This window comes from Octodon degus, unplaced genomic scaffold, assembly GCF_000260255.1.
Source record: "Octodon degus isolate 3935 unplaced genomic scaffold, OctDeg1.0 scaffold00056, whole genome shotgun sequence".
Lineage (NCBI taxonomy): Eukaryota > Metazoa > Chordata > Mammalia > Rodentia > Octodontidae > Octodon > Octodon degus.
The window spans coordinates 10,244,348-10,255,968 of NW_004524632.1; the positions used below are offsets into that span (position 1 = coordinate 10,244,348).

An 11,621-nucleotide genomic window follows, 5' to 3' on the forward strand; every position below is an offset into this window, starting at 1 on the left:
GTGTTGACTTCCTGCGGAGGAGACGGAAATGCTAAATGTCGCCAGTGATCTCGGCATTCTCTGCAGGATAAGGCGGTTCGACTTGTGGGGTTCCTGAGCGCTCTTGAGCTACCCTCCTTCTCTCCTCTCCCTGGGCAGGTTGTACCCAGCGACCAATCTCTGTTCTGCTCTTCACCAAGAGCAGGAGCCATTGCCTCCTCCCTTCAGCTTTCCGCTTTTCCCGGAGAGCCCGAGGTGTGGTGGCCTCAAAGCTGAGCCGCGGCGGCCCACAGCTTAAATTCTGGCCCGCAAAGCCCCACTGGGGTGCCCTTGCTAGAAGAGCTCACAGCATCTGAAGCTGGATTCTTAAGCACGAGTCACCAAGTCACCTAGGCCGGCCAATGCCTACTTCAACACTTGCCTTCCTAGAATGGAACCAACTTAACCAGGGATTTGCGGTTCTGCCAGTGCAGATCTGCTGGGTACAAAACAGCAGCTCGCTTCCCTGCTGTCTCTTCACAGAGCAGTGTAACTTGGCACTTGATCCTTGGCATGGCTTTGTGTCTCGTCTCTAGGTCTCTCTCTCTCTCTCTCTCTCTCTCTCTCTCTCTCTCTCTTCTACAAGCTTGTCCAGCCTCCAGCTCGTTCATCTCAACATGAAAACTTGCCACACAGCTCCCAAGTATTGACTGCAATGTTTTGCCCAACGCAAGCTGTTTGCGTCCTGACAGGAACTGCCCTGGGGTACGGAGCTGCAGGTGTCTGACCTCTTCCAAGCCACAGCAAACAGCAGAAGGCACTCTGGGCAGAGATGAGGAGCCTTGCACTTTGTCACCTGCTGTTCGGCCCCCTCTGCTGGATGGCCCAGGGCCGTCAGTCTCCTCTGTGACAGAGACCCATGATGGCTCCAGCGCTCTGACCAGGCATTATAGCCTCAGCAGCATGAGCTGCGACCTTTCCTCCTCACCAAGCTGCCCACCCTCCTTCCGCCTCCTTCCTGCCTCTAGTCTGCTCTCCTCTCACAGAGTTTTCAGTAACTCATCCTCCACAAATCCGTTTGTTTGGAGAACAGCTTCCTTGGTACAGCAAGCCTGTGGCAGTTGGAAGCTGGCCCCTGCGAGCCCTGGCCTGCTAGGGACTTCACCTGCTCGTGGTTCTGCTTGAGGGACAGCAGCTCTTCCTTCAGCGATTCCACCTGCGCCTCCAGGTCAGACCTGCACAGGGTCAGCTCGTCCAGGATCCGGCGCAGGCCGTTGATGTCGGACTCCACCAGCTGCCGCAGGGACAGCTCCGTCTCGTACCTGTGACCACAGGGGACTCGGGGTCAGGTTGGTTCCGAGCCTGCTCTGCTTGGTTTGTTAGATGCCTAGGAATTAGGCTTGGTCATGTTCTGGCCGTCTCATTCATTTAGGGTTCTCAGCACTCAGGAAAATGCACTGGTAATTGTGTTCTTACAGAACCAGTGGGTTGAGAGGCCAGAAGTCTGTCGGCTGAAAGGATTCCCATATGAGTACCCTTCTCCTGTTCTCATGACTGAGCACTGTGCACAGTGGGACACAGGGGTTGCATGTCCACAGCGACACGCAGAAGGACTGAGGGAATCACTTTCTGGAGGAGGAGGAGGAAAAGGAGAAAGAGGAGGAGGAGGAGGAAGTGTGAGTCCTAGACAGGGGGTCTGAGGCTCACTGTGGATCTTGGGGAGCCTCTAGGGAACGTTAGCCCGGGGCTTGTCACTTGTTGGCACAGTACCCCACTCACTTGGTCCTGAAGTCATCAGCAGCCAGCTTGGCATTGTCAATCTGCACCACCATCCGGGCATTCTCAGACTTGTTGCAGAGGATCTAGGAGCCAGGAGACAGTGCAGGATGAGCCAGGGCTTGCTCCCGCTGAGCCCGAAGCAGCCATGGCTCACGTGCTTCAGCAAAGAGTGAGAAAGCATGGCACATCACATCTCCCAGTGTGCAGTGGAGTGCAGCCTGTGACACCAGAACCCTGAGCTATGCAGGAGACAGGAGCAGGTGAGCCTCCTTGCTTTATCCCTAGTAGACGGTACGGAAACACTGATAATGATTCACACTTATCTACACTGTGGCTGGCATAGTTCTAGGATACAAACCAACAAAAATGAGCGTCTGCTGGGCCCTGCCCTCAGGAAACTCTGGATCCCAAGGGAAGGTAAGCATGTAAACCAGCAGGTGTGGGGCTGGGTCAGGGACACAGGCACTCTCCCCGCCTCCTGCGGGCCTTGGTACTGGTTCCTTCCATGGAGCACCCAATCTTCCTGGGCCTGGGCCCTGGCTGGACAGTGAGCATACCAGAAGCCTAGAGCGCTCCAGATCAGGAGAATCGGCCCAGAAGAGGAAGGAATCGGGAAGCTGTAAGACCCAGGTGCCCCACTGGGCACAGAAAATGGCCCAGCTCAGTCCTCAGCAGCTCTGCTAGGCTTGGTCATTTTCTCTCACCCCAGGGCAAATGCACAGAAGTACTGGATCAGAAGCACATTTATCTACCGCACTACAACCTCTACCTCGATGAAGTCTACACCAGCAGGCAGACTGGGAGTCCCAAGTCTAGAAACAGATGGGCCTCAAGAAAGCCAAAGGAAGGCAAGGTGTCACCCTCCTGACACACCCAGAGCTCCTGTCATTTTTGCACTATCTCCAATTTTCTCCAGGCAACCTCCTGGCAGGGACACAGCGCCCCCCCCCCTGCCCACCTTCTGCTGCAGCTCCTCGATGGTGCGGAAGTAGGACTGGTAGCTGGCGCACAGCAAGGGCTCCTGCTGCTGGTTCCGCTCCTGGATGCGCCGCTCCAGCTCCGCGTTCTCGCGCTCCAGCTCGCGCACCTTCTCCAGGTAGCTGGCCAGGCGGTCATTCAGGAACTGCATGGTCTCCTTCTCGCTGCCATTGAAGGAGCCCTCGCAGAACCAGTTGCAGTTGCCCACGTTGGCGGGGATGTTGCAGGCCCCGGGCAGGGTGCAGCCGTGGCAGCTGGGGGGCACGCAGGGCCGGGAGGAACAGCTGGTGCGGCAGCTCAGGGCGGGCAGGCAGCAGGTATAGGGCATGGTGGCTGAGGAGGGAGCGAGGTGCCGGGCTGAAGACGGATCCGAGTTCTCCAAGCTGTGGAGATTGTGGGCCCCTCTTCCACAGGCAGCCTTTATACCCCCTCTGCCGAGGGTGTGGACCTGTCTGGCAGCTCTTCTTAGGCTCATTTAGTGATGGTCAAAGCCCTTCCCTCAGTTTGTTATGTGTTTCCTACGCAGAGTCCCCACCTCGTAAAAGGCTTTGCCTGGGCTTCTCCCAAAGGCGGGACTCCTTGCGGGCCGTGTGTCATAAAGTCAGGGATTCTTGATGAGGCTTCAAAGCCCTTCGTTCATGCAAGCCCTGGCCGTCATTAGCGGGTGTGGCAGTGCAGGACAGGCCGGCTGCTCGGCCTCTGACCTGAGCGCCTCAGCACTTGACAAACCTCACTGCTCCTCAATGAATTAGAAAAGCAGAACTCTTGCCCTGCTATCTTTTTCTATGTCAGATTTCCAAATGTCAAATCCATGGTTGTCAGAAAGCCAAAGGATCCCCTCTGGGACAACTCAAGTGACCTGGTTGCTGGTGGCCCTGTGGTCCAGATGTCTTCATGATGATGTTCCCCATCCAGTAAGAGCTGTGCTCAGAACTCTGTGACGAGCAGAAGCCCAGGCTGGTGCTGTGGCCCAAAGGCCTGCGCTTGCTTGGAGCCCGCGGTGGCGCTGGACACGTTTCACATGTGTGATCTCAGCCACCAAGCTCACTGCAACCCTTTGAGGCAAGCGATACAACTCCCGCCTTCCAGATGACAGCACAGGAAAGGAGGGAAGGACATAGTCATGCCGCTCAGACTCCAACACAGGTCCTTCCATCAGACCGTGCTGCCAGGACGTATGTGGCGCCCTCGCTCCGCTCTGAGCTCCCCTTTACCAGCAGCAGGGCACCCCAAAACTCCCAGATTCATCTCTCTCTGTTGGAGTCCCCTGGGAGCCAGGGCAGGCCGAATTCATCTTTGGGTCCCTGCCACACAGGGGTTCACATTGAACAGGCATGTGTCCAGGAGTGGGGACATAAGCAGGAGATGATAATCCAAGGCAGAAGGTGATGGGTGACCAGTGATTTGCATATTGGGGGCTGGGAGTTCTTAGTGGATTTGTGCTGGCACGTGTTGGATTCTAAGAAGCAGAGAGAGAGAAAACGGAAACTGCAGGGTTGATGCAGGCTTGAGGGAGTAGAGTGTGCACAGGGAGGGACATCAGGGAGCCCACGTGGCTGGGAGGGGGGAGTCGCGAAAAGAGAGGCTGAGGACCACACCTTGGGGACCCCTGAAGAAATAGAAAAAGAAGATAAAGCAGGAATGAGAACAACAAGTTCCTCGCCTGACAGATGGGCAGCAGGAAAGCAGCTGGAAGAGGGGATGCTCTCGGAACCTTCCCTCATGGGGGGCGGGGAATCAGGACCATGGAGAGGGGCCACAGGTGTCCCTAGTGCATGCAGCACCTGTGATCCTAAATGAATGTCTCAGGGAACCTCTGCACACTGAGATTTCAGGCATCCACAGGTGAGATCTCCATGGCCTGGAGGAGTTCTGTGACAACCCCTTCGGACACCTAATGAAAAGCCTTGTGAGCTTGGGTCTTAGGAATCCGACTTTCATAAGTGGAGTGTGCTTGGAACAGTTTAGAGAGGGAGCTTGTTTGAACCAGATGATTCATAACAATTTATGACTTAGGGGCGATTATCCCAGAAGCATAAAGCAAGATGAGTTGTCCATGCCTGTGACACTTGGGTTTCCTCCAAGATGCGAAATGGGTCTTTCTGGATATACCGGAGACCGAGACGGTGAGGACACATGCTAGCATGTGGAGCTGCCAAAGGCCTCCCGGGTCACTTCGTCACTTCATCCAACTCTCGCTTCACACATAAAATGGCATGGACCCAACCAGAGACATGACCTCCCCAAGCTCTCGCGAGAGTTTACAAAAGAGTCTCAACTGGAAAAGAATAAATTAGAGAAATGAGGATGGGACAGGTCTTCAGTTCCTGCAAGAGAATTCGAGCTGGGACAGCTGCAATGTGCGGGGCTCTCCTCCCTGGTGAAAGGTGGCTCGAAAAATACAGGAGGCCCCTTGTCCTCGGAAGATTCTTTTCAGCTGGAAATCTCCTACTGGCCTAGAAATTTAAAATGACAGTGCCCCTTGAGATTACTAAGCTACGGGTTAACCTGTGTGTCACCGTGTTTGGAGGTTGGATTTGAGCTACCCACACGATTAAAGAACCCCCGTGCTGATAAATTAGCAGAGAAGCTGAAGGAAGAAAGAGTTGGTGATCAGCAAGCAAGACAGGATGCGAGAAATCGAAGATGAAAGCCCCAAACATTAACTGTGTTTAAAGAGATTATAAGATAAAATTACTTAAAACTCCCAGTGTGGTAGCTATGCTGCAAAAAGGAATCCGGCTTTTAAAATACCACCCAAATTCTAGAAATGAAAACTGTGCCATCAGTTGTATGGTTCAAGTTGCTGAACTTCTCGCAGCTTCTACAGCTCTAACAGGATTATGGCTAAGAGCAGGGTCCTAGCTCTCATTACCCTACTGGGTGGCTTTAGACAGTAAATCCCTCCCTCCCTCTCCCACTGGCTGAGCCATGGCAATTGTTGTCATATGTAAGATTGTCACGTTACCTGCTCCTCAGAGCCTCACAGATAGTGACCCAGTTCGTGAAGTCACTGTGTGTGTGTGTGTGTGTGTGTGTGTGTTGAGCATTCATTTTGTTTTGTTGTTCATCAAATGACAAAGCTACTTTTTCTTTTTTTTTTTTTTTTTTTGACAAAGCTACTTTTATAAAATTAAAATTCCAATAGCTTTTGGCTGGCATGGATGTTTATTTTTCTGGTTTTGGGGCCAGGGAGATGGCTCAGTAGAATAAGAGCTTGCCTGGCAAGCACAAGGGCCTGAGTTTAATCCCTGGTTCTGCCACAAAAAAAAAAAAAAAAAAAAAAATTATTTTTCTGGTTTCCTAGTGGGATATCACATTTATTCATTCTATTAAGATATAGAATTCACATTTCTCTCTCTCTTTTTTTTTTTTCAGAACCCGGGATTGAACTCAGGCTCTTGTCCTTGCCAGGTAAGTACTTATTCTACTGAGCTATCTCCCTGGCCTCCTAATTCTTACTTTTACATACTCCACCACTTCTTGTGTCAAGTGATTGTTATCTTTAATAACTGACGTATCCCTTTGCTATAAATCTAATCACCACTATCTCTTCTGCAACTCACTAGCAAGATAAACAAGAACCTAGTTTAAAAGTTTTAAAACAGGCAAAGGATCTGAGTGGACATTTCTCCAAAGAAGACATATAAATAGCCAATAAGCACATGAAAAGGTCAACATCACTAATCACTAAAGAGATGCAATCAAGACTGCGGTGAGACAAAACCCACATGCGTAAGAATGAGCACAATGTTTTTTTCATTTTTTTTTAAATAACAGAGATTGAACTCAGGACCTTGCTCTTGCCAGGCAGGTACTTATGCCACTGGGCTATCTCCCCAGCAATGAAATACTTAAGGATCAACATAAAAAGGAAGTAAAAGACCTTTACCTTGAAAACTACAATACGCTGAAGAAGGATATTGAAAAGGATTTCAGAAAATGGAAAGATACCCCATGTTCTTGTGTAGGAACAACCAATATAGTGAAAATGGCCACACTTCCAACATTGTTACACAGATTTAATGCAATCCCGATCAAAATTCCAACCGCAAAATTAGAAAAATCGACCCTAAAATTCATTGGGAGCCAGAAGAGACCTAGAATAGCAAAAACAATCCTGGGCAACAAAGGCAAGACAGGGGACATCACAATCCCTGACTTGAAATTATACTACGTTGGTCAGTGAGATAGCTCAGCAGACTAAAGTGCCTGCTTAGGCAAGCTTTGGCAAGCACAAGGACTGCAGTTCAATCCCCTGCACCAGCCCTGCCCCCAGGGTGAGCTGAGCCAGCCAGAGTCTGGGTGTGGTGGTTCATGCCTGTAATCCCAGCACTGGGGAGGCTGAAAGCAGGAGGATCACTACAAGTCTGAGCTGCATAGTGAGACTCTGCAACAACCAAATACATTAAATAAAAAAATAATTTTAAAAATTATACTACAAAGCTACTGTGATAAAAACAGCATGTTACTGGGGAAAAAAGACCCAAAGATCAATGAAACAGATTAGAAGATGGAGAAATAATTCAAGATACACTCAGGCACCTTATCTTTGACAAAGGCGCCAAACACCTTCACTGAAAGAAAGGCAGCCTCTTCAATAAATGGTGCTGGAAAATTGGCTTTTGACCTTCCAGTGATTAAAATTGAACCCATATCTTTCACTGTGCACTAAACTAAAATCAAGATCCAAGGTCTAAATATTGCAACAGAAACATTAAATCTGCTGGAAGAGAGAATAGGTAGAACTCTTGAGGACAGCGGGGGAGGCAAGAGTTACATGAACAAAACCTTGATCACATAGAAACTATCCTAAAGAATCAACCGATAGGATCTCGACTTGTTAAAAAGCTTTTACACAGCAAAAGAAACCACCAACAGAATGGACAGACAACTCACAGTTTGGGGAAAAAGTGTTTGCCAGCTGTTCTTCAAGCAAAGGATTACTACCTAGAATAAAGACCTCAAAAAATATCAAAACCATATTAATCTGCTGAGCTGTAAAAGGCTCAAGTCAACAACTTCTGACATCGCCAGTCCTGCGGAAACCCACTACTATTATGGACTGCTGGCCTATATTGGAATATTTTGCTGCGTTCGTGCACTTATAATATTTAAATGACAGTGGAATGCCTGTCTCTGACAAAACTAAACAAAGGGGATACAAATGAACAACAATTTTGTATCTGTATATTCAATTATGATAGATATGCAGCTACATTCTCTTAATTCAATGAATAGAAAGATTAGTTCTAATAGAGTTTGTGGACAGGCTATCACGTCTGCATCTTGTCCAATGAATAACCACTAAGACAACAACATGCAATGTATTAAAAGTATTGAAACTGTCCTACTAATTGGTTTTGAAACTGTCTCATTGCTGTTTGTTTCTCAATAAAATTTTTAAATTTCTTTTTAAAAATCACAGTCCTCAAATTTAAGGACCCAATCCAAAAATGAGTCTCTGAGAAGAATACAAACTTCTCAGATGATGAAGTACAAAGAGCAAATGAATATATGAACAGCTGGTCGGCATCACTGGTCATGCCAGAAATACACAACAAGAAGTGCGTGTGTGTGATGAAACACACAAACACTGTATGTGTGGTCACAACCAGATATACATGTTAGAAATGCTTTGATTGAAGAATGATACACCGAGTTGAGAATACTGGTTACGGGGCTGGGAAGAGACCTCAGTGGTCTAAGCACCTGCCTGGCAAATGGAAGGACCTAAGTTCGATCCCTGGTACCACATGCCATGCCAGCCTCAAAACCGGACACATTCCTGTAATCCCAGCACTGGAGAGGCTGAGACAGGAGGATCACTACAAGTCTGAACTGTGTAGAGAGAACCTGTACCACATTAATTAGTTAAAAGAATTTCCTTTTAAAAAAGAATGTTAGTTACCTCTAGGAAGACAAATGGAAAGGGTGGATGTATGCAGATGGGTTTATCCTAATCTTCCAAAACATCACATTGCCAAAAAAATTCAGAGAGATGACCTATATATAGCATGATATTTCCTAAATCTTGGTTATGGGCTTATGGGTGTCTGTTTAGCTTTCACGCTTTGGCATATTTGACATTATTTCATAGTCATTTAAAATAAGCAGCAGCACTGCGGTGGCGCACCAGGTGGCCAGTCACAGGTCCTCGCTGCATCACGGTGGACCTAAGAACCTTTCTATCTGGCCGCCTGTGCCCCAAGCAGAAACGCTGACCCCTACCCAGACACCTCAGAAATGGAGTCAGCTTGTCCTGAGAGTGCGTCCCCGCCACTCCTTTCTTATCCCTGCCAAGTGCCGTGCCAGGCTAAGGCCACCCCCCAATCCCAGGTATCCTAGAAAGGTGCCTGGGACACAGAGACAAAGTCACAGTCAATATTTCACCCATTGTGCAATAAGATCTCAGGATGGGCCCCGGAGATAGCTCTGTGGTCTAAGCACCTGCTTAGGCAAGCACAAGGACCCAGGTTCGATCCCCAGTACCACATGCTGTGCCCATGCCCCTCCCACCCCCCGGGTGCTCTGTTGGGGCCACCAAAACCAGGCATGGTGGTGCACACCTATAATCCCAACACTGGGGAGACTGAAACAGGAGGATCACTATGAGTCTGAGCTTCACAGTGAGACCCTGTACCAAATACATATTTTTTTTTTAAATCTCAGGGTGATTCTACATAGAGACAATTCAGCTCTTGCTCCCAAGGCATAGAACTGGGGCCTGGGAGGTGGCTGTCCCTGGTAAACACAACTGCGAGGTCCCTGTCACAGGCTGGGTCTTGGTGTGTAGAGGAAATGGTGGGAACAAGGTGACTTCCTGAGGCATGGAGGCGGCTCCCAGGTGTGCCACTACCTGGACAGAAAAGAAGCTGGAGTCTGAAAACTGGATCTGCAATCACTTCTGCCTGGCCCAGAGGGCCACTCAGGTGTCTTTCGGGGACTCGAACCCAAGGCCCAATGACTCACCAACAAAGGGACACCAACATTCACAGAACTAGAACTTGGCAGCATGAGAATTTAGGACTGATGTTGGAACTGCCACCATCACAGGAGAGAAGAGGTCACTCGAAAGTCGGTCAGTCTGGGACAATCTGGGGACATGCATGGTGGCGCAGACACCACCTTAGCATACACAGGCACTGCAAGCCATGATGACAGCTGGCGGCCAGGGGGCACCAGCAGCAGCAGGACCCTGGCACCATTATCATCTGCGGAAACTGGAGGCTCGATTTGGCTCTAAGTAACTGGAGGGTGGAGAGTTCCCAGAGCTCTGATTTGCCCCAGAGCTTAATGATAAATTCCGGCCCGAGTCTAATCTGCTAAATTATCATAGCCCTATTCAACATGAATGAATCTCGAGAAAACAACAGCTTATCTTCCCAGTGACCACGTCCTCCTTCTTCCCCACCCCAGTCCTGGACACCTTTTCCACATGCACAAGGGAGCCCCCAGTCAGCTCCTTACATGTCCCTGAACCTGCCCCTCAAACTCTACCCCCAGCAAAGGTCCATACAGTCTCAGCCTTCCGGGCTCAGGCCGGAGGACCCCCATGTCCCTGCCCTTGGGCCTCTCTGTGTCCTCAGAATTAATAAAGGCTCCCTCTCCCCCTTCTTTTACTTCTTCTCTGCTGCTCCAGAAAAAACTAACAGTTAACAAATTCAGGTGAGAAGAGGAGCCCTTCAGAACTGGGCTGGGCGTAACCACGACAGGAATGCTGGCCCTTGTCACCTGAGGAGTGCTTCAGGGTTTCCCCAGGAACAGGTCTGGAGCACTTAGGGCGCCACCACGGGTCTCCAGGAAGATGGGGACAGTTTCCTTCCCTCCCGGCCACACTTCGTCCATCACCACCAAGCGCAGAGGAAAAGCGGGGTGCAGCCAACCAGAGATACAGTGAGCGGTGGGGTTGCCCTGCTGGGAGGGGCCCAGTATTTGGGAGCGCCGGTCCTGCTCCCGTGGGGAACCAAGACAGTGCAACCTGGGACAGTCCAGAGATGCTCGTGGCTGCTCTTCACAGAGTCCGGCCCCTCGCAGTGCACACGTCCTGGGGTCTGAGGGACCTGCGGCGTCTGAGTGGAGGCCAGTGGGGGGGGGGGGGCTCGCAGATGTAGAGGGAACCCTTCTTGCGTTTATAAATTTATCTTTGTTTGGGGCCAGCCAAATAGCTCAGCGGATTAAAGCGCCTGCAAGCAGGTGCGAGTCTGATCTAGTGAGACCCTGAAAACCCTGTAAACCATTCCCTAAAATAAAAATAAAAAAATTATCTTTGCAAATTGAATGGCCAAAAGTTTTATTAGTGCATGTCTGCAACCCATGCGGCTTGCAATCATCTTGTGGTGGGTACGTGGACGTACTGTAGCGTGTTTCTTTTTGTACAAATCCTTCTCCTTCCCTCCCTCTCCTCCTGCTCCCATTCTTTCACCCTGTCCTCACCCTCGTCTGTGTGATGTGCCTCAGCTCATGCTGTGGCACTTTTGCATTAACAGGGGCTATTAGGCTCCTATACACAACTCATCTTTATTCTTAGTGCCCCTCCTCTGCCCTTTCCCTGGCTCTCCCCCACCTCCCTATTGTGAAACATCTGTTCCTCTGTTCCCTTCTGTCCACCCATTATCATTTTGTTTGCCTCACTCAGATGAGATCATATACAGTATTTAAGCACATGTGTCCAGTTTATCTCACTCAACATTCTGGTGCATCCGTTTTCCTACAGATGTTTCCAATCTGTCATTCTTTCTGTTATGAATAGATGCCACCCTTTCTCTGTCCTGCCATCTGTTGATGGGTACACAGGTTGCCTCCAGGGCTCAGCTATTATACATTTTTTCCACATGTTTGTGGACCATTTTGTTGCACACGACCTCACCAGCAAGGAAGACGCAACACACAGCTCTTCCTTCAGC

General features: G+C 49.8%; 1 protein-coding gene across 1 annotated transcript in view; it reads right to left on the reverse strand.

Annotated features, from left to right (window-relative positions):
* LOC111817364 (keratin, type I cuticular Ha3-I-like) overlaps nucleotides 1–11,621 on the reverse strand; it is a 30,025-nt gene that overhangs the window by 7,610 nt on the left and 10,794 nt on the right. The window contains exons 5-7 of the mRNA XM_023718131.1: nucleotides 2,696–3,098; nucleotides 1,738–1,820; nucleotides 1,124–1,280 (exon numbers count right to left, since the gene is read on the reverse strand). Of these exons, the coding sequence (XP_023573899.1) occupies nucleotides 1,124–1,280; nucleotides 1,738–1,820; nucleotides 2,696–3,098 (643 nt within the window). The remainder of the gene's footprint in view (nucleotides 1–1,123; nucleotides 1,281–1,737; nucleotides 1,821–2,695; nucleotides 3,099–11,621) is intronic.